General features: G+C 36.9%; 1 protein-coding gene across 1 annotated transcript; it reads left to right on the top strand.

The window, feature by feature from the left end:
• Window positions 1-2,394: 2,394 nt before the first annotated feature.
• On the top strand, window positions 2,395-23,919 carry ywhag1 (3-monooxygenase/tryptophan 5-monooxygenase activation protein, gamma polypeptide 1). Its single transcript, XM_084113981.1, has 2 exons — window positions 2,395-2,605; window positions 21,275-23,919. The coding sequence occupies exons 1-2, from the start codon at window positions 2,519-2,521 to the stop codon at window positions 21,929-21,931; spliced, it is 744 nt and encodes a 247-aa protein (XP_083970107.1). The 5' UTR covers window positions 2,395-2,518; the 3' UTR covers window positions 21,932-23,919.
• The last annotated feature ends 117 nt before the right edge of the window (window positions 23,920-24,036 follow it).

Here is a 24,036-nt window from a genome sequence, read left to right as displayed (position 1 = left end):
CTACCACAAACAAGTCCTTTAATGCTTCAGAGTACAGGAGAATATTGCAGAATGGCTTGTTTCCCACAAATGAAAAGTTGTTATCTTGAGAGAAATGATGAGATGTTATTTTTCAACAAGACAGCCAAGAAGTGGCTTGAGAACGAATCAGGATCATGTTTAGTCCAGATTCGATCCCTATAGTGAATATTTGATCTCAGATTAAACTCAAACAAACTGAGACATTTTTCAGATACTCTTGAACTGTGAAGCCATTGAGTGGATCAACACCGACTCTAATCAAGCTGTTTCAAGGCTATTCTGTGCTAAGTGACTATATCTACAGAATTTGTGCAATTCCTGACCAGTGATTTGTGAATAAAAAAGATCATTAAAAGACCAGTAAATGTTTTGCCTTTTTTTTCTGCCCATAAATAAAGTGCTATAAATCTATTATATATTCTTAAAGGTGGACTAAAGTTGTTTCCTGAAATTTTCTCCTATTAAGACAAAACAGCACATTATTTATTCTCCCGGCAGGTGCTCTACATAATAAAAGTTTCGTCATCTGTGTTTTATATTTCACATATTCAAATTTTATAATGAATATGTAATAGATGTATTTTAATATTAGTTATAATGGGAGTCTGGGTCTTTTGAAAAGGTTTTTATTTTATTTTTTTAATAGCCTTTCTGTAGCCAAGGTGAAAATGACTTTTAAAAATAAAACAAGCATGAAAAATATTCACTGGAGTAACTTTATGACAATTAGCCCAAGTTTAGGCGACTCTACAAAAGCTAGCAAGTAACACTGCAACTCTCAATATTCTAATAACCAAATTAATTAAATAAATAAATAACCAACCCTTTTATTATTGAGATTATATGGAGCCCCTAAAGCAGTGGTGGCGGACCACGGGACATAATTGTGCCAATGTACCGTTTCTATAGTTTAAAGCTACACTGTAATATTTTAAGTTGATTCTTAGCAAAAAACACTTTGTTCTTTCAAAATGATATGTGCTCATTAATGTGTAATTTCTTCTACCAACTAATCAAGTATTCTCGTAAGCGTAGAATCTGCCATTTAGAATACATACGAGCGAGTCGCTCGAATGGCGACAGCCATGTTGCGCCTCCATCTTGAAAATACATTAGCCAAAGAGGGACATACCCATAGATATCATATATAAACGCTAGATGTCTCGTGCGCGCTGCTGGCCAATGGAGGTCGACGTCCGCACGTGGCGGCCATCTTGCCACAGGCAGCTCGCTCACTCGTTTAATGGTGCATGTACTTTTAAATAACCATAACTTGCTCAATTTTCTACCGATTTTCAAACGGTTTGGTTTGTTATAAACGTCAGAGATGTAGTTATGACACTGCATACATATGAATAATTATAACATATATAACATACATGTTCAAGCATTCGGAATTATAGCCACGACGTTAATAACGTTTGTAAGAAACAAAACCGTTGGTAAATCCGTCAAGATTTCAGCGAGATAAGAGGATTTGTGTGCATGCTGATCACTCACCTTAATTCACAGCTTCACTGTGACAAGATGGCCGAACGGTGATGCCGGAAGTGACTGCGCCATAAGACATCTAGCGTTTATATATGATATCTATGGACATACCTGGAAATTCAAGCTTCGCCAATAATACGGCCACCGTAGGAGTTAAAACGTCCTCGGAATGGGAGGGGCTAGAAAGTAATATCAGAGAATGTTTAATAAGGTAGACGGGCTCTGGTAATATTCAGTTGGTAATCATAAACAATTTCACCGCTAGATGGGAGAAAATCCTACACAGTGTAGCTTTAAATTGAGCAGCGTATCAAAACATATGATTTTTTTTTTTTTTTTTTTTTTTTTAAATTAAATTCTTGTAGAAGATAACAGCAAAACAAACAAAAAACACAAAAACATTAACATTAACAACAGTCATTGTCATTACATTACAACCATACTCCAGAGACCCTCAGTCCAGACTAAGTTCGTCAAAACATATGATTGAATATGTTCTCTCATTAACCCCCCCCCCCCCCCCTAAAGAATCTTTAACAGTGCAAACATGTACGCTATCATAACAGATTTACATAAAAACGAATAAAGTTAAGCGGCGAGGCAAAATCAAACATCAAATAAAAATAAAAACATTATTATTATCATTATTCTGGGACTAATAATATAGTTACGTTTTGCAATAAATTTTACAAATATGCACAACAGTTTCAGGATGCTGTTTACAAAGAAAACAATTACTTCAATATCACTTACATTTAGTAATAATTTTCGATCGAGTCAGTGTCGCGCGAGACCCCTCATGATCCTGACGTCACTGCACCCCCCTCACAACTGATGACGCAACCCAGTGAAAGGGTAAGGAGGGGGAGGGGCGTGTTGCATCGGCACGCGCTCAGAGAGAGAGAGAGAGAGAGAGAGCAGCTGCAGCGGCAAGAGGAGCTCGCGCGCGTCCCACGGCATATTCACTAAATACACCCATATCACCCGAATCAAGCGCGATTTAAACATGGTCGACCGCGAGCAGCTGGTCCAGAAAGCCCGGCTGGCCGAGCAGGCTGAGAGATATGACGATATGGCTTCTGCCATGAAATCGGTAAGTGCATATTAATTTATAATTTGGCTATTCACATAGTTATAATCACGCGAAGTGAACTGTCTCACAATATCGTGCGGATCGTACAGTGATATATAATAATGCATTCGTCGCATTGCCACTGGAAATTCCACTGATTTTCGCGTGAGCGCGCGCGCGTTCTTTCTTTCTTCTTTTTATGAATCTTTTCAACGTTTTTATATTGATGACATAATCGATTCGAGTGAGCGCGCGCACGTTCTTTAGTCTAAAGGCCCATATAAGTTGATCCGGACCGACTGACAGGTCACAGTCCTGCTGTAATCATGACGAGGCTTATTTGGGAATATTGTGTGTCACTGCCTGTCATTCATTAAAACAGAGTATAATAATGCATGAGGATAATGCAGCGTTGAGTGTGAATCCAGATTTCTGGGCGGTGCCTTTCAAAGATCCGAACGAACTGGACATCAGATAGACACTTCAGTACAGCACATGCATGGCCAGAATTATACCAGTTTAGCTTACAAATCCAGAGACATTAATGATATAGCCTATGCATCCAGTGAATGCCGATTCAGTGCAGAATTTCTCTGAAAGCATGCATTATTAAAGAGGTTTGTGATTCATATGTGTTATATTATGCTGGTGTAGGATGCAGATGATCCAGCGCTCCTCTCTTTTGTCTCAGAAGCTGTTATCGTGCAGCACTGACTTCTGTCTCACATCGATTTACATTTGGTTTTCGCACATTCATATTCTCAGGCTTTGCAGGTTCGCTCTCACTAGGCGTGTCGCAACGTGTGCCAAGGTGCAGTGCCCATAATGCAGCATTTCATCCATCCATCAGCCTCCATCCAATAGGGTACAAGTTACCACCAACCTCTCTCTCTCTCTCTCTCTCTCTCTTCATCAAGGGCGTAGGTTTGCACTGAAAGTTGATTGGATCGTATTGCAAGGAAGAACTAGATAACCCTGAGATTTGTGGTTTTAAAAACTCAACCAGTGTTTTAAAAATCACAATCTCCTGTCATGGAAGTTTTGGAGGTCACACCTAATTCACGTGTATCAGTGCAACGTTTGTAAAACACTTTAGACACCACAGCTAAAATAAAATAAAATAAAATAATGAAAGTAATCAAAATAAAACGGTTCAGAATCGTTGTGAAACATCTTTACATAAAATGTCAATATATATGGAGCACTAGGAGTGACACAGAAAATGAAATCAGTTATCAATTTAATAATTGAATGGAAATAAATCCATTTTTAAATGGACGATATACATTATTGCCCGTTTTAAAATGCAGATATTTATCATACAAAAAATTACAATGATTTATTTTGTCACGAGTCCTCCAAATATGCAATGTGTTTTTACTACGAAATTAACAATCGGTAATTTATTATGAGATAAAAATGTTAAATTTCCGCCACTGAATACATTTTTTATTTATTTTTTGCAGAATTGCATGATATAAGCTCTAATTGTGGAAAAAAAAAGTCAGAATTGTGACTTATTTTTTATTCGGTGGCGTAAGCAAGCTTCCATTTGCACAAGTCATCTTACAGGAGGAATATATATGCTATTTTCATAACATCTAAAAAGTAATGAAATGACACTTTATTTTAAGGTGACATAGTTACATGTACTTACTATTGTAATAACAGTCAATTATGCATAATTACAAGTAACTAAACCTAAACCACCAAACCCTAACCGTAACTCGTACATGTGGTTAATCAGCATTACTCAGAACTTATTTGAGTACAACGTAACAACATCACCTTAAAATAAAGGGTTACACTTTATTTTAAGGTGTCGTTGTTACAGTGTAATTATATATTTAAGTACTGAGTAATATTAAGCAACTACTTACTATAGGATTAGGGTTTGGTTGAGGGTGTAATTATGCATAATTTACTGTTATTACTATGGGAAGTACATGTAACATATGTAACAAGGACACTGTAAAATAAAGTGTTACCAAATATAGTGTAACCTAACATAATGTAATAACATTTAGGTGTAGATTGCCTACAGCATTTGTTTAAAAAAATGTGGCTATTGATTTGCAAATCATTGCATGTCCAGTTTTGGTTGGAGCTGATAAACTTGCAGCCATTTAATGAAAAGAAAAGTGCATCATTCCTTTTAGCTCTCTAAGACTGGATGCTGTCCATTACTGAAAAACGCCTCATCATTGTGTAATTGCACTATCTCTCGACATCCGCTGGGCAGATGAGTGTTTCTGAGGGGGGGGTGATAAGGGATGTATTGCACAGGGCTTCTGATACACCAATCTGCCATTAGTGCGGTTCACGTAATGGTTCTACTAAACAGTTTTCGTTCGGAGACAATGAGCTTGACAAATTGGTGAATTTCAAATATCATGTAATGATTAGTTCCCTCAACATCTTCCTAAACTGTTTGCTTTGATGTGCTCTAAACTAATAAATAATTCTGACTGGGCATTAATGGCATGTTCCCTCTCAGGAGTCTCCCAAATCTTAAATATTCATAAGTTAAGCTCCATACTTATTTGGTGCCATCCAGTGTGCTTGTTCACTCTGCATCGTCTCTCTTTGAGACACACACACACACACACACACACACTGGAGGATGGACTGATATGTCCATGTATTGATTTACTCGTCAGCTGACCGGAAAGATCTCTGGTCCCAGTGCAGCTCAGGGGTGTGTGTTTATCCAGGTCTTCTTCTCACTATGGGACGAAGAAACCCTTGCAATAATCCTAATAAACTCCAGCAGAAAAATCAGATGATGAGCCTGAGATTAACGTGGTGCAAAACAAACACACAATAATCAGTTCCGTTGCTGATGATCCACTGTTACTTCTTCTCATGATGATGATGATAATAACTTTTACCACAGCTCTCAGACTACTATTGTAGTATTGAACATTTATTACTTGCGATTTTTGACACCATTATGAGGACTGTTTATCTACATGTCAGGTGTGTTTTAATGTAAGCATGCTTATTCGTGTTGCTTTTTTACAAATTATATAGTGCATTTGTTCTGACATGTTGTGCACAATCTGTCAGTTTCAGCGTTGAACCCTTGGATTAACCATATCTTAGACCAATTACATTTATTCAGCGGAAATAAAAAAGTGTTCTGCTTTCATAAATCATAGAATTTGAGAAAGTGGTTGTACTTTTTTTTTTTTTTTAAACCATTCAAAATTGAAATGACAAATGCCAATAAGCTGATTCAGTTTGCATTCGTTTATAAAATATTTTACGTATATAACGTCCCCATGTGGTGAAAATCAAGTTTTTAATGTTGTTAATATGTCTATGTGGTGTTTTTAATATGCTTTAAGACAAACAATGTGTAAATTCATAAGTCGACTCCATCGCTGAGTATTTTCTCCTTAAAACTGCAGTGAACCAAAGACAGTCTCAAAAACACGCTTTGAAATCGCTGGTCACAAACTACCTTGTAACCAATCAGATCAACGTGTGATTGTCAACCAGTGGATCTCTGAGCTGAGTGAGTGAGTGGAGGCGGGGCTCATTTGCATATTCATAGAACCACGCATACTAAATGAAGCAAGGGTGTCGAGTTACATTCAAGCTATTTTAAGGCATGAAGAAATGTTTTTTTCAAGGAAAAACATTTAAATATGTAATTTTGGTGATCAAAGATGAGTTTTAAGGGATGAAATTAATGACTGCAGGGTAACTTAAATATTTTAACTGTAAGCCGAGTTCAGACTACATGATATCAGCACGATTTTAGTATGATCCGTTGGATATAGGGTGTTGTGGTGATTTGTAAACAACAATGGCCGTCGGAATGTAAGAATTGGCCGTTTTATCTCGTATAACGTGTCATTGTGGACGATAAACGACATCAACGCTTCACAATGTCCCAACAGAAAGACTAGCATGTTTAATTTCCTCACATCTGTGACGTTGACCAATAAGAGCACTGAAGCTCCTCCGTTCACTGCTTTAAAACATGGCGAAACGAAAGAAAGTCGATGGTGTATGCAATGGAAGAAAGGTTTGTGGGTTTTCAAAGTGTGTGGCGCCAGATCATGTCAGAGGAGGAATGCAGAGCAGTAAAAAACATTAAATCAATTAATGACTAAAGGGATATTTCACCGCTGGAAAGATGAATGTGTATTTAAATTGGGTCATTTATGTAGTAGAAATGTGAAATTATTTTAGAAGTTGGTGCCTTCTAGACTGAGAAAAGCCAGAAAATGTATTTTTGGCTCATGTGGATGAAAGACAACAACTCCCAGAATGCACTTGCTTCGCTGCCCTACGAGGACACTCCCAAGCCACGCCCACCGGTTACAGAGGGCAGTGTCGGGAGAAATGATACAGCTAGGCTACTAGTCGACTCGAAACTGAAAAGACGGCGTTTTATCGTGAGATCCCCCTATGGGCGGGTTGAACACATGCGTAACGAGCTCCTCCTACTGGCTGGAGTCTCTCGCCTCTGGACACAAGAGCCTCTGATGATGATAAATTATGATTTTTGCGTCATTAGAGTTTTTTTTCCAGACACACAATACAGAAATCTCTGGTCTCAGGGGGACATGAGGGAGGGAAGCACGGTCACTCGAGAATACTACCGGGTTTCTACTGATACAAAGCTTAATGCTAATCGGTGAAGTATCCCTTTAATAATTTAAGTCAATACATTAGAGCGGGAACAATACTTTAAAAAACGAAAAAAAGCTGGTTGGACAAGAGCCATTCTTATGTTTTCACTCCTCTGTTTTCAGTCAGATCATTTTAAACCGTAAACTCCTGGAAAGTTTTCAGTCCAAGGATCCAGTAAGCGAATGCATTCGATTTAAAACAGTCAGTCATCGTGCTGTGAAACAGACTGAGCGGTGGCGCTGCATGAGCATGAGATACGCTAACAACATCTCTCGGTTGGATAAAGCAAACCAGTGTCACGCTAGTAAAGTTTTGATGGATTACGATTGTAATCAAGGTAAAGTGATTACAGTGACACACAGGAGTCGCACATTAGGCGCACGAGACGAGAGTCCGTTATTATTAATGCGCGAACAAACCGCTCACTGATCGCTATTGTAAAGTAGTAAAAATTGGGGTTGAAGAAGAGGTTTGTGGTGTCAAAAGGGAGGCACACTGTCTTTGAAAATCTGACAAACATTGTTTGTTTACGCTCTTGTTTTCGGAAGTCAGTCGCTAGTTCCAGCAGTAAATCACTCCGCAGAAGTAGCGCTTCGCCTTCTGAGAATATAGTTCCCAGTGTGTATACGGTTAGAAGATGGCTGTGTCATGTGACCTTGTTATTTGTACACGCTGTGACTATACAAATCACAACATAAATGTTGGCGTTATTTTGTCACTTATTGGGAGCAGTATGCTAGCTGGAGCCATTTACCTCCAGTCTTTGTGCTAAGCTAGGCTAGCGGTGGGTGCGTCAGACAGAGTTACGGCACGCACGGAGATGAGAAGGGTATGTGTGGACTTATCTAACTCTGGGGGATACGGGGAATAAGATAAAGTCCCAAAAAGTCGAAGTGTTCCTTTAAAGATGGCAAGCCATGATTGGTCGGGAAAAAAAAGTGTAGTCTGACTTGTTTCAGACATGAATTTAGGAGTCAAAATAGCACAATCTGACACAGTAAGTAAGTAAAGTTTATTTATATAGCACTTTTCACAAACAAAGAAGAGTCACAAAGTGCTTTACAGTAAAAAATAATAATATCAAAACAAATACAATAACAGCTGTACAAATACCATATAAGTTTAATAAACGCCAAACCAAATTGTTAATTAAAAGCTTGTCTAAAAAGATGTCTTCAGGTGTTTTTCACAGATTCCACACATGACTATTTTAAGACAAAAAATAATATGTAGTCTGAACCTGGCATTAGGCGAACTACAATCACCATATTGAGCTTCTCACATTTAAATATTTACGAGTGGACCGTTTGTGTTACACAGCGTGTGCCTTTACGCACCAGAATGGAGTTTGGTAGAAAACGAGGGTATGGGCGAAAAGGAAAGTAATTTCAGAGGCGGAGTCTTTTTTAAAGGATTGTGAAAGTTCTGTGTGCTAATGCTGTGAGTTATCCGTCATGCATGTGCATGTGATCCACCGTCTTTCATCGGGCATTACCATAGACGTGGCTTGAAGGCAGCAACTCATGTTTTTTTCATAACAGTACAGTCATAAAGCTTTTATGCGGTTTATTTTTAGAAGCCTGCTGCAGCTGCAAAAACAGTAAAAAAACATCTGCAATCACTCTATGGTTATATAAGAACAATGAGCTACTTTAAGCAAGAATCCCCCTCTTCCGCCCTTACAACATCCGCATCATCCCTTCCCATCCAGCATGCATGCATTCTTCTTCTGCTTTCTGCGCCGCTTTCACTAGAAAAGCACCGATACTAAATTTCTCCACCGATACCGATTATTCAGCCAGTTTTATTAGAGCCGATTATTCAGAATAAACTGTCACAAAATGCTCTGAGACACGAAGGTTGAGGATCCAAATGCAGTATTTATTGAACAGGGTAATCCAAAGACGTAATCCAAAGTACAGGCAGTCCATACAAACTAGTGATGTTACATTTGACACTGAAGCTTCAAAGCGCGTATCGAGTACGCAGCGCAATTTCTCATGAAGCTCGTGCCGGAGCGCGTATTGTTTTCAGAGAAACACGTGATTAACGAAAAACGAAGCCTTTCTTTCCAGTCACGTGAATGCTTCACTTTGCGTGCCGGAATGTTTGAACCCAGACCACTACTCTACAGGTTTTTGCAAGTTTAAGTCCATTTACTATTTTTTATTTATTTATAAATAAGCCTATAGCCTATGTTACATGCTCATATATTCTGACACATAAACAGCATAGAAACCATAAAATAATTAGACCAGCAACTCTGTTGGTATTTTTATAATTAGTATTAATATAATTGTTACATTTAATTTATTGCCACACTTTAATATGTGAATTATATTATCAGAAAACTGAATATTTAGCGTTGTCAGGCTTTTATTTGTGCTTAATGGATAAAACAACGGCGCTGCGCACTCGGCTGCTCATAAACATGGCTGCTATAAATTTGACCTGCCACAAGATGGCGCTGTTTTCGACACTCTTGATGTTTCAAATCTTTTACGAAACATTCACGGGAAAGCCTCAGTGCTTCATGAGGCTTCATTTGCCCATCCCTAAGGCAAGGTCAAACACAGGCAGGCAGTCCGTACAAACAAACACAACAAGGCAGGGAACACGGGCAAAAGAGTAATCCACGGAACAGGCAAGAAATCCAAAAACCAAGAGACATGATACCAGGGAGAATGCTTGGAATTGCAGTGTAACACTAAACAAGACTTTGCAGATAATGAATGAGAAAACCAGGCTTATATCGAGTGAGCTAAACAATGATAACGAGACACAGGTGAAAACAATGAGTGCTAATGAGTCCAGGCAGAGAATTATGGGAGATGTACATGTAGATGTAGAGATGTAGGGAATGACAATAGTGTGTTGTGGAGTGTGTTCTCAAGGGCACTCCAGCTGGTGACCGTTACAGATACCAATAGTTTTTTTATAGTTTTTTTAAGGAAACAAAACACTTTCCCAACTAATGCTGTAAACTATACAGGAAACCCTCTCATTTGGTGCATTACTATAATATTAGAGGTTAAAATCAACAAAAGAGCCCAAACTATTATATTCACATGCTATTTAATTTCAGATATAATAATGTTTGTATACAACTCCGTTGCACATTAGGTATTTTCATAAACACTTGTATTCATGACAAATTTATTCAAACATACATATATAATTCATAGTTAATAATCTCCTTTAGTGTTTTTATAGCTAACTAACGAATTGAACATCGGAGAACTTTGCTGAGGCAAATGTAACATTAAGTGATATATTGTTCACAAGCTGTTTTATTGACGTCTTTCCGTGGTTGAAACACTGATGAGGGATTACATGAGACATTTCAACAAGTTGTTCAGTATCTTTCAACAAACCTTTTGATGTTCATGCATGCGTTTTCATGTTATAACTTGTATTAAAGTGGAAGAAAAGACTCTGCTTGAACTGAGGCACTACAGCGATCTGTCACGTCACATTTAAGTGCATTAAAATGCTATTTATTAAATTTTGTGATGTAATGGACAGAATTTGAAAGCTGAGACTTTGTTTCTTATCAGAAGTTACCAGCAAAAAGCTCTTCGCGATTATTGGATGGGAGGTGCTACAAATAATGTCTGAAGTTGGGAAAACAGCAACCCTGGCTTGAACTACGGATGATTCATAGGGTCAAATAGAGCCTCTTTAACATCACAATTTTTTAACCGTTAAAGCGTTATTGACGCGTTAACTCAACGGCCCTAAATTCAACACAAGACATTTTCTTCTCACACAGTATGAGTTGCAGTCTGACATATTTTTTTGCCCCCTTTTGATTGACAGGATATAATCGGCCATGATCATCAGCTATTTTTTGTGAAAATAATTGCTTAACCGATACTTTAAAGGGGTGGTTGATTATGATTTCACTTGTCTAACTTTAGTTAGTGTGTAATGTTGCTGTTTGAGCATAAACAACATCTGCAAAGTTACAACTCAAAGTTCAAAACTAAGGGAGATATTTGCTTTTAAAGAAATCGCTTTTTAAGAACTACAACAAACGGCTGGTAGAGACTACACCACATTCCTCCCGGGTTAGTGACATCACCAACCCTAGAATTTACATAAACCCCGCCCCCTGAACACGATTTATAGATTATCAAGACAGAATATGCTAATCAATGACTAGAAGATAACTACACATCAGCTTCATAAATTCATCAACTAACCATTCAGAAATGTCCTGTTGCTTCTACATGTTGTCACTTCTTCTTGAGTCTCTCCATCATTGTCTGACTCCGGCTAAACGTTTTTGAAATTTTCAGTGCATGTGTGTGTGAGGTAAAAGGACACAAGCTGTTGAAGCTCCGCCCCCTGTGCTGGGAGCAGCAGCTCATTTGCATTTAAAGGAACAGACACAAAACGGTGTGTTTTTGCTCACCCTCAAAAAGTGACAATTTTAACATGCTATATAAAAATATCTGTGGGGTATTTTCAGCTAAAACTTCACACACACACTCTTACACACACAGACTAATTTTACATCTAGTGAAAAGGGCATTATACCACCCCTTTAAGAATGTTCACTGAAAGGTTCGTTGGGGAACCAAAAAACTTTCAACACTTTTTAAGGGTGTAGCTGTTAGTGTGCCAACCTGTCTTTCTTACTTCTTGCCATATCAAGTCCTTTTCTCTTTCTTCACCCTTTCTCTTGATCATAATCTACAACTTGGGTTAAAAGTCGCCGAACATTTGCTGCAATAGCTGGCGGCTTCATTGGAGTCTTATGATGAAACCCAAACCATGGATTACAGTGACCACAAAGCCTGGACAGAATTAGCACACAACAAGAGCTGTATCACTGCACTGTTGTGCAATACTGCTCAATACATCTGTATCTAATGAGGACAAACAATCAAGTGCTTTACCATGCTCGCGCTAGATTGTGTATGATTTATAGAGTTAAGATCTCATGCCACTGAAGTAACAAGGCATTGAAATAAAGTAGTTTGGTGTTTGCCTTCTATTTAAAACCATTTCACCCATCATAAATCATACAGCATTGTGTTTGTTTTGAAGTCTTTTGGCCCCCTAAGATACTGACTCGTGTTTGAAACCGGTATGATTTTATGTTTTTCCGTAGAACACATAAAGTGTAATGTAGCACAGTGTGTTCGTCTTCAAAAAGGACATAAAAAGTACCTTGTTTTCCAGCTGCAGGTAAAAAAAAAAAAAAAACATTCTTGAAGGTGAAGGTGCCAGATTTGACTTGGACATAATTGACTGATAACATCATATGGAAATCATAAAGGCGAGTAGATCAGATTTTTTACTTTTAACTCTTTAAAGTCAACATGTAACACTCGCAACCTATTTTGCTTCCATAATGTGACATCTACTTAAGGTTGAAACTTAGGGTGCATTTACACCACAACGATGTACTAAAAGCGGAAATGTTTGTCCTTTGAATTTTTTTTGCGTACTGATGACAACGTTGTCAAAATGATCCTTGTTCACACGAATCCACAAAAACAATAAAAAAAAAAAAACAGTATTATTCATGCCAGGCCAGTAGATGGTGATGTGACTTTGTAAAGAAACACTGTGCCTAGAGTGAACACGTGATACACATGACGTCACCGTTTTCACAAGTTCACAGGTTTTTAGTTTACATGAAGATGATAACGGTGTGTTTTTCAAAAAGTTGCGCATTGAAACCCACTTTCAAAAGTTTGTGTATTTTCTCCTTAAAACTGCAGTGAACCAAAGACAGTCTCAAAAACACGCTTTGAAATCGCTGGTGTTTCTGACGTCACAAACTACCTTGTAACCAATCAGATCAACGTGTGATCGTCAACCAGTGGATCTCTGAGCTGAGTGAGTGAGTGGAGGCGGGGCTCATTTGCATTTTCATAGAACCACGCATACTTAATGAGGCAAGGGTGACGAGTTACATTCAAGATATTTTAAGGCATGAAGAAATTTCTTTTCAAGGAAAAAACTTTTAAATATGTAATTTTGGTGATCATATATGATCTCTACACATGCACTGCTTGATTAACAGTAGATTTTCCTGACAGGTTATTATGAGTATATATCCACGTACAACAGCATGTCTCATCCACCCACACGCTCACACACGCATTACAGACACACAAACACATGCAATCTCGCACATACACACACACACACACACACACACACGCAAGAAGCGTGGACATCATTGCTGTTGCCACGGCAGCAGCAGAGATAGTCGATTGCGTCCAAACAAAGACGATTACCCTGTTTCTATGGAAACGGCTCTTTACTTCCCCCCCGCTGTCTGGATGGGACGTTATGCGTGGAAGAGGTTAAAGGCAGTTTGTAAATGGTACCGTACGCAAACATAACTATGACTGCAATACCAGTTTATGAGTTACACAATGATTCAGCAACTGTCTCTTTCAGTCTCAGGTTGTTTAATGGCTGTTGTGCTTGAAATGGAAGCAATATTAAGTAAAGATCATGTTCCATGAAGATATTTTCCGTAAATATATAAAAAATATATATTTTTGTGAGTGAATGCAGCAAAATTCGATTTTTTTGCACCCTCAGATTCCAGATTTTCTATAGTTGTATCTCGGCCAAATATTGTCCTATCCTAACAAACCACACATCAATGGTTATTTATTCAGCTTTCATATGATGTATAAATCTCAATTTAAAAAAATTGACCCATGTGACTGGTTTATGGTCCAGGGTCAGATATTAAACGTGCAGCTACACTTAACAATTACAAAGAAGCAGTAAGTAACATATTGAATTAAACTGTGAAGTAGAAAGACTTTAGTATTTTCTCATAAAACATACTCTAATAATATTGGTTTTAGTTATAAATATATTTTTTACAGTGCATGTAGGAGTCAGACAGGATTAAATGAATCTGGTTCTAATTCCAACACCGATTCCTTTAGTTCTTTTTTTTTTAAACCACCAATTGTTAACTAAAATGAATCAGTTGTGTCATTTATTCAAACGTGTCTCTTTAATGTAAACGTGTTAAATGTCCTTTTTAAAATGGAGTTTTGTCCATGTTGAACCGGGGTTTGTGAGTCTATGAAAAGCTAATGAATTAGGTAAAAATTTTAATAAAAAATTATTTTAATTAATTGATAATTATTATTATTGATTTAGTGATCAAATCAAAACAAGAAGCTTATACAAAAAATACAAAAAATGAAGGGCCAGATTTGCTAACAGTTTGAGCCATCTTTTGCAAAGGTTATTTTTCTGTAATTAATAAATAATTTAAAATCTTGGGGTATTAAGTACATATTTTAGCTCAAGCGGTTGACAAAAAAAATAATATGTTGTCAGAATCCCTGCTCTAACAGAACTGCATGTCATTGAAATCATTTGTTTTGTTTTCCGATTAAACTCATTATCAAACCTACAGCTTCGCTGATGAGCGCTCAGGTTATCAAGAGCCACTCTCTGTATTAAAGGAGTAGTTCACTTTCAAATAGAAATTTCCTGATAATTGACTCACCCCGATGTCATCCAAGATGTCCATGTCTTTCTTTCTTCAGTCGAAAATAATTTAAGGTTTTTGAGGAAAACATTCCAGGATTTTTCTCCATATAATGGACTTCAATGGCAACCAACGGCTTGAAGGTCCAAATGTGAGTTTCAGTGCAGATTCAAAGTCTCGACACGATCCCAGTCGAGAAATAAGGGTCTTATCTAACGAAACGATCAGTCATTTTCTTAAAAAAATTACAATTATATACTTTTTAACCACAAATGCCCATCTTGTACTATCTCTGAGATGCGCCAGGCGTAATATTATGTTTAGAAATGTGACGTAGTCAGAAGTACCAACCCAGTGTTTACAAGTTTGGAGTAGGAGGACCGTTCAAAGTTATTGTATGTTGAATGACACATATTTATATGCATTTGTGTCAGTTTATTGTTTAAAATGGTCCTTACGTGTGCATATCATGGATGTTTAACGATGTCACGTGTCACCTTTCCAACATAATGATGTAATGCATCTCAGAGATAGTACAAGGCGGGCATTTGTGGTTAAAAAGTATATAATAAAAAATAAAAAAAATGTCCGCTGGTTTGTCTAGATAAGACTCTTATTCCTCGGGCTGGATCGTGTCGATACTTTGAAGCTGCACTGAAAGTCACATTTGGACCTTCAACCCGTTGGACCCCATTGAAGTCACTATATGGAGAAAAATCCTGGAATGTTTTCCTCAAAAACCTTAATTTCTTTTCACTGAAGAAAGACAGACATGGACATCTTGGATGACATGGGGGAGAGTCAAAAGTGAACTACTCCTTTAAATTTCAGAAGGATGCACTGAATGCAGTGTGGTTGTGTGTTTTTGGATGACTAATGATACAGCAAAAACCATGGAGCCTCTCCGAAGGACGCAGGGAATTGCATCTGAAAGGTAGTAGAAGAGAAGCGGGAGAGATCTTTCTTTAGTCTCCAGCTCATCCGCCCACTGTCAGGCTGTTGAATCAAAGCATCCCTGCGATGCGTTTATTCGGACAATTTTTTGTAAAGAATGTGTAGGCTCACTCTTCACTATGTTGCTCTGTAAACGACAAAACAGGAATTCAGCTTGCGATGTTTTTACACAAAAGCAAGTGGCATGCCGTTCGTTTGAAACTCTGCCAGTCTTCTATGAATAGATTTACTACACATGCTGAAAACGAACAATGAAGAAGCCATGTCCATAAATAGACATCTGGCAAATCACCACGCTGAAGCTTACTTGAACTGTTCATGACTCACAAAAGGACATTGTGAACTACCATTTACAATACAACCCTCTCTGCCGTAATTCTGCACAAATTAGTCCTGAGCAACGAATAATCACATCCAAAATAAAAGTGTGTTTACATAATATATGTGTGTGTACATATGCATGTATGTATTTAAGAAATATTTGCATGTATGTATATATATATATATATATATATATATATATACATAATTTATATTATATATAAATATTAATATTTTATACAGTACCAGTCAAAAGTTTGGAAACACTACTATTTTTAATGCTTTTGCAAGAAGTCTCTTATGCTCATCAAGCCTGCAGTTAAAAACAAACAAAAAACAAAAAAAAACAGTAATATTATGAAATATTATTACAATTTAAAATAATGGTTCTCTTTTTTAATATACTTTAAAATGTAATTTATTTTTGTGATGCAAAGCTGAATTTTCATCAGCAAGTACTCCAGTCTTTGGTGATCCTTCAGAAATCATTCTAATATGCTGATTTGATACTCAGTTATTATCAATGATGGAAACAGTTGTGCTGTTTAATATATTTTTTTGGAATACTTTTTTCAGGATTCATTGATGAGTAAAACGTTAACAGCATTTATTCATAAAAACAGCATTTATTCAAAATAAAAACATTTCTAACAATATAAATCGTTACCATCACCTTTTATCAATTTAACGCATTCTTGTTGAATTAAAGTACTAATTTCTTAAAAAAAAAAAAGTTATTGTTCCCAAACTTTTGAACGGTAGTGTATATTGTTACAAAAGATTTCTATTCTAAATAAATACAGTTCTTTTTAACTTTTTATTCATCAAATAATCCTGAAAAAAGTATCTCAGGTTATAAAAAAATATTAAGCAGCACAACTGTTTCCAACATTGATCATAAATCAGCATATTAGAATGATTTCTGAAGGATCATAAGACACCAAAGACTGGAGTACTTGCTGATGAAAATTCAGCTTTGCATCACAAAAATAAATTACATTTTAAAGTATATTAAAAAAGAGAACCATTATTTTAAATTGTAATAATATTTCATAATATTACTGTTTTTTTTGTTGTTTTTTTGTTTTTAACTGCAGGCTTGATGAGCATAAGAGACTTCTTTCAAAAGCATTAAAAATAGTAGTGTTTCCAAACTTTTGACTGGTACTGTATATAAATAAAAAAAACCTTAAATATATACATGCATATTTGTGTATTTATATATACAAAATAATTATAACTTATAACAGTACACACGCATATATTTTGTAAACACACACTTTTATTTGGGATGCAATTAATCACGATTAGCACTAATTCAAATTTAATGGACATGGCTGAATTTGACACAGATTTGTGTGTAAAGACAATCGTCGCCCTTTTGGTTTTCATTAGTGACCCATGCAAGTGAAGCAGGATTATGAGTGACACTAATGCCCTAGTGCTGCATAAACAGCTCTGTCACTAAATAAGGTTGAAGGCGTAAACGTTTGGTTAGTGTGTGTGGTAGATTTTCCTCTATTTCGCACCTGACTTAAGTCTTACCTGGGTCTCGTCTACAATCGACGTCCCCGAACGTCTACAGTCGGTGTTAGTTTCTCTGGGTTTCGTCTACAGCTGACGTCCTCTATCATGGCCGCGGGAACTAGAGGTGTTTAAATTAACACAGCTGTTTCACTACATTGTAATTTAAGATGACATGACTTTTAAATAACTTTTTGTTTTTCAACCTGTTTTTTAAGAACACCTTCAACCTTTATAAAATGACTCTAAAGATTATTTCGTTTTTATATGTTGTCGGATAGGGTTTTATGACTCTAAAAGAAATGATCAAAAGGCAATAAGCCGATCTCGCATGGAGTGAGTGACGTGACACTGGTTGAGGACCAGCATCTCAGAACTGATTTGACACTCTTGCATGTGAAAAAACTAAATATAGATGTATTGATTAAAGCATTCGTCGGCATTAGGGGCTGTTCACACAGAACGTCAACCATTCCACTCTGTTACTTTTCCATTGTTTTTCAGTGTGAACGAACGCACTAGCCATGTTTAACTGTTGTGCTCGCGTCTCGCGCATGACACAGCGTTCTCAAAACGCAGCACTCAAGTTAAAATAAGTTCAACTAAAACGTGCCTCGAGACCTTGCGTTTTCCCCCCGTTCCACTGCCCGCATTTGGCGTCTTGCGTTTTCACTTTGAAAGATGTTTCTGTGTGAACCGGCACTCCTGAGTGAGTATCATAAGGTAATATGCAGATTTGTGTGCTGTGCTTTTTAAAATATATCTTGAATTCTGAGCGTTCTCATAACTCTGTACTCATTAATTTGAATGTTCATCTTTTTAATATTAGGATTTTGTTTAAAAAAAACTCTACCATAGCACCGCCCCGCAATATCAAGCCCCGCCCCCAGCACCCCCCTGGTAAAATATGTTCCCGCGGCTATGTCCTCTATCTCTAACTTGTTCCCCTAACTAACTTGCTGCGCAGCAATAATAACCAGACAGACTTCAGCAAATGTCCTCTAAATGCTTTAATCACGGCTGGGAGAGTTCTCGAGTAGTTCTCAGAGAATCCCCCAAGAAGAAGCACGGCCGGAGAATCTCAGACAAATTTCAGAGAGAATCCCACCAGCTAACACGAATACAACAGTTTTTATAGAATAGGAGCACGATACATTACATCATTTCCCTACAATTTGATTGGTTCTTCATAGACAAACCCTCCTGTTACTAGGTAGAAGCAAACTCTGTTTTTGTGATTACTTCATAATCACAAGTTTTGAAACCTAGACATCTTGTCTAGTTTCATTTTCCATTTTTGTTATTTTTTTACACTCACACAACCAAAGTCACATGTTTTTGCCAAAGAATTTTGAAACATTTAAGTTCGAATGTTGTTCCTGCAAGAAAAATAAATGTTAGTTATGATTAATTAAAAAATCCATCACATGTGCTTTTAGTTTTGCCAGCAATGTTTAAAGCAGACGTCATCAAAATGCATACTGCAATACCGCAGGTTTTCCTGGAGTACAAGATGATAAAGAAAATGAGTTAATTTCAGAAAATAGGACAACACTTTGCACCTCAATTTAAAGCCATTGAACAAATCAGAGAATGGTGAATACAATTGATATTTAGAATAATAGAAATAATTCTAAAGTCAAGTGGGTTATGCATGAACTGATCAAATTAATGCAATGCAGGATAAAATGCTTTGGATAAAGTACACTACTGGTCAGACGTTTGGAATAAGTCATTCAGTGATGTTGTGAAATATTACAATTAAAAATGACTGTTTTCTAGGTGAAAATATAGTAAAGTGTAATTTACTCCTGTGATCAAAGCTGAATTTTCAGCATCACTTACTCATTACTTTGAATTACCCCTATTGTTCCACGGTTTCCAAAAAAAATATTAAGCAGCAATGAAACTGTTTTCAACACTAATAATAATCATAAATGTTTTTTTGAGCATCAAATCCTCATATTAGAGTGATTCCTGAAGGATCATGTGACACTGAAGACTGGAGTAATGATGCTGAAAATTCAGCTTTGATCACAGGAATAAATTACACTTTACAATATATAAAAAACCAGTTAATTTAAATTGTAATAATATTTCACAATTTTCTCTGCATTTTTGATCAATGCAGCCTCGGTGAGCAAAAGAGACAAAGAGTAGTGTACAGTCAAACCAAAAATTATTCAGACACCAGGGCCCGTATCCCTAAAGATTCTGAGAATCCTCTCAGAGAGCTCCTAACTTAACCTAAAAATTCCTTGCCAGGAGTTTTAGCTTAGAAGTGATTCCAAAACATTTTCAGTGAACTCTGAGCAAGGAATGGATGGAAAATCCTATCTTAGTGAGGAGGTGTGGTTGACCCCGTTGCTAGGTATGAGTCATCATTTCAAAAGCCGTGATTGGTTGATCCTACAAGTTTGATGAAAATGAACTTTTGGTGATAATGAGCAAAAAGGATGTACCCTCAAATCAATAAACATAATTATACACTCTAATCTTATGCAGACTGTAATTGTAAATAATATTTCACATTCAAGAAAATATCTGGAAAATGAATAGTAAGCTGTAGGGGTTATAGCCTAACATTAGAATCTAAAATATGTGAAAACTTAAGCTCATTAACACCCTGTTCAAATAATGATTTGTGTCTTATTTGCTCATATTAATATCCTAGCTGGCATATTTTGTACTTTCACTCCCATATGGACCCCATTGAAAACAAGATGGCCTATCTCAAGGGGCTGTCCTTAATGAAGTAGAAATTGCAACGTTACAACTCAGTGTGGTCTTAACGAGGGTAACACGGCTCAGCTTTTATCAATGTCTGTGATTGCTGGCTGGTCTATTTATGAAGGCTTGTTAACAAATATCCTACAAACACAGAAAATGGAGAAAAAAGGACATCTCTCCTGCCTCCTCTGTTGGCCATTTTGTGCAGCTGCTTAGGGGAACTCCTAAGCCACTAAAAGTCCTCTTCCCTGCTCTTAGCAGATCTCGCCTTAGGAGCCCTTTTAAGCGCTAGGAATCTTGAGGAATAGCTTTTATATTAACTGGGATTTTCGTGTCACTTTTAGGGGAAATTCTAAGAAAACGTCATGACTCTGAGAATTTTCTTAGAATTTGGCCGCTAGGAGCCACTTTTTGCACAAAAATTCTTTAGGGATACGGGCCCAGATATCTTCTTCTTTTTTTTTTTTTACTAGTGTGTGCAGGACACTATAGTTCATTTATGTGAGGAGAGCAAAATAAAGTAAACTGTGACATATTATACCCAAAAATTCTTCATACAGTGACTACCAGTAAAATTTATACAAATTTGGGACCAAAAATGATTCAGACACTTTGACCTGATCATGTTTTCTTCAGTGTTTTGTCTTTAATTGCTAATGCTCTTTTTACACACAGACTGAACACAATGAAGCATTGCTTGGTGATTGGTTGAGCTAAACTGGTATTATCTAATTGTTTAGTTAAATTTAACATCTGACAGATATTCAACATAATTCATGTGTGAGACAGTCTAACAGAAGGACGGACAAAACCAGTCAAATATCAACTGAGTTCTGGTCATATTTTATCACCATTTTAGCGAATGATAATGTGAGAAATGTTGAAGGTGTCTGAATAAACTTTGGTTTGACTGTAAATGTAAATGTTATTTTATTCATAAAGAGCATGCATCACTTGGCCGCTTTGATTGCAAAACCTGTTTTAAAGAACGGTTAAATAACTTCACCTCCTCTCTATCTTCATTCAAGGTAACGGAGCTGAACGAGGCCCTTTCCAACGAGGAGAGGAACCTGCTCTCCGTGGCCTACAAGAACGTGGTCGGCGCTCGGCGCTCGTCCTGGCGCGTAATCTCCAGCATCGAGCAGAAGACCTCGGCGGACGGCAACGAGAAGAAGATCGAGATGGTTCGCGCTTACCGTGAGAAGATCGAGAAGGAGCTGGAGACCGTGTGCCAAGACGTGCTCAACCTCCTCGACAACTTCCTGATCAAGAACTGCGGAGACGTCCAGCACGAGAGCAAAGTGTTTTACCTGAAGATGAAGGGCGATTACTACCGTTATCTGGCGGAGGTGGCCACCGGCGAGAAGAAAGCAGGAGTGGTCGAGTCTTCTGAGAAGTCCTACAGCGAAGCCCATGAGATCAGCAAAGAGCACATGCAGCCTACACACCCCATCCGCTTGGGTCTGGCGCTCAATTACTCTGTCTTCTACTACGAGATCCAGAACGCACCTGAGCAAGCCTGCCATCTCGCCAAAACGGCTTTCGACGACGCCATCGCCGAATTGGACACCCTGAACGAGGACTCCTACAAAGACTCGACCCTCATCATGCAACTCCTGCGAGACAACCTGACGCTCTGGACGAGCGATCAACAAGATGACGAGGCAGGCGAAGCCAACAATTAAGCATTGAAGAAAAGAGAAGATCTTTTGAGACCCTTTTCCTCTCGGCCGTAATGTAAAACACGCGTGCGCACACTATAAATAAATAAAATAAAAAATAAAATAAAAATTTTAAAAAAATCACAAAATGGAGGCATGATGGTTTGCTGATGATAGTCGCCGCAGTTTTCTTTATTTCCCACTAAATTACGATTTAGAGAAATATGCTAGTTAAAAAGAATGGTACGCCTCAAAAAAACATAAAAAAAAATAAAATAATAATAATAGACGTAGCTATTGTTCTGTGACGTTTACCTGAACAACAGCTTGTTGGTGCGTCGAGTCTATTCTGAAATGGCTGAAGAGTTACGATAAACCCAAACACTGGCGTAGTGGCTGTTATTGTAGTGAAATACGAAGCGGAGCTGCTTATATTAATTTACATTGTGAGTAAGAAGTACTTCAAAGCATCGAGGATAGGCTTAAGGAAAAAGAAAAAAGTGAAAACTTGAATGTTATCGCCTTGCAAACCGGCTGCACTGGGCGCGTTTTTATCTCTCGGATAGACGTTTATTGGGATTCTGAATTGCACCCACTAATGTTTGACAGTCGTTTACGTTTGAACTGGTTACCTGTGCCATTTATGATACACGTCGTTAGTATGCATCTCACATCTCACAAAAAAAAATTATAATAATAACAACACAGTTCTGATCTCCCCAGTTTACATGCATTGCCTTCTCAATCCAAAGCTAAAACCGGTTTAATAACCAAGATTGAAATCGTTATTATTATCATTATTATTTCGTGGATATCAAAAACGGCCCTGTTCGAGAATAATGACGTTTAATTTTAATGCACTGAAGAGTAGTAGGCTATTATTGATTAAAATAATCAACTGAAAAATATCATAATCCCAATGCTTTGCAGAAAAACGACCATTTGAAACACTGAAAAAAATGATTAGTTGAATTTAATCAATTTTTTTATCGCAAGTGGTTGCAAACAATTGATTTTAGCTACATTTAAACAAATGCATTAAGTTGAACTTAATCAATTTTAGTTCAACTTAATGCATTTGTTTAAATGTAGCTAAAATCAATTGTGTGCAACCACTTACGATACATTTTTTTATTAAATTCAACTAATCATTTTTTTCAGTGAAGCAATGCCTAATCACTTGCGCTCAGTTTATAGCCTATCACTGATACCATAGACTGTTTTACTGTTTTTTTTTTTTTTTTTGTTATTCTGTTAATTTATTTTTAACAAAATTCTCATGAAATGCACTTGCCTATTATACTGTTTCTGACGATTACAGCTCCAATATTCTCGATAATACAATATTGTGCATGCTGGTGATGTATTTATATACCATAGCTCGACTTTATTAACTTTAAAAAAAATTGTAGATGTTATGTATTCATATGAACAAGAAATGACAAGAATTGAATCTGATTATTTTCTATTTATTACTTTATATTGGATTGTTTCAATCTGTTATGATTCCTTTCTTATGTATTTTTTTCCTCGCTGAAGTACGCTATACCAAAACAGTGCGTGTTAACCATAAATCTGTTATGGATGTTGCTATAGTGACATGCAATTCTTGTATTTGGGTTTTAAAATAAAGGAACAAAAAGGAAGCGAAAAGACAAAAAATAATAATTAAAAAAATAACCACCATATCCAACATTTTGTCACGGTAAATTATGATTACATTGTGAAACGATTAATGTTGAATGAGTTTTCTTTTCTGTGCTTTCTTCTGTCAAATTCTGCTGTGAGATATTTAAGATTTGCTGTTATTATATCAGTGTTTTATTTTTTATTTCTGTATGGGATTCACTCATGGAACATTGCCTATTCTTATGATTTCTGTTTTCTTTATTATTTTTTTCCCTCGTCTACTGGTATCTTAAATGTGAGTCATGTAGCGGTTGCACAAAAGAAACATAATGATAATAATAATGATAATTTAAAAAAAATAAAAACATGACTGTGCTCTTCTAGCCACCGTTTCAGCGCTGTCATTTCCTTATCACATCATGATGTTGTACTGTTATTACTGTAATAAATGCATGTGCAATGGCACAGTGGTTAGTGTATAGTCAGATGATCGTGAACAA

Source organism: Abramis brama (assembly GCF_963993115.1).
Source record: "Abramis brama genome assembly, chromosome: 5".
In the NCBI taxonomy this organism is placed as follows: domain Eukaryota; kingdom Metazoa; phylum Chordata; class Actinopteri; order Cypriniformes; family Leuciscidae; genus Abramis; species Abramis brama.
The sequence above is the reverse complement of the archived record's forward strand: the minus strand, read 5'-3'. Positions and strand labels throughout refer to the sequence as shown.

Bases quoted from the DNA above. Each gene is read 5' to 3' on its own strand.
- ywhag1 (XM_084113981.1), top strand. From the start codon at position 2,519: ATGGTCGACCGCGAGCAGCTGGTCCAGAAAGCCCGGCTGGCCGAGCAG. The intron at 2,606-21,274 runs GTAAGTGCATAT...TCTTCATTCAAG, and splicing joins TGGCTTCTGCCATGAAATCG to GTAACGGAGCTGAACGAGGC.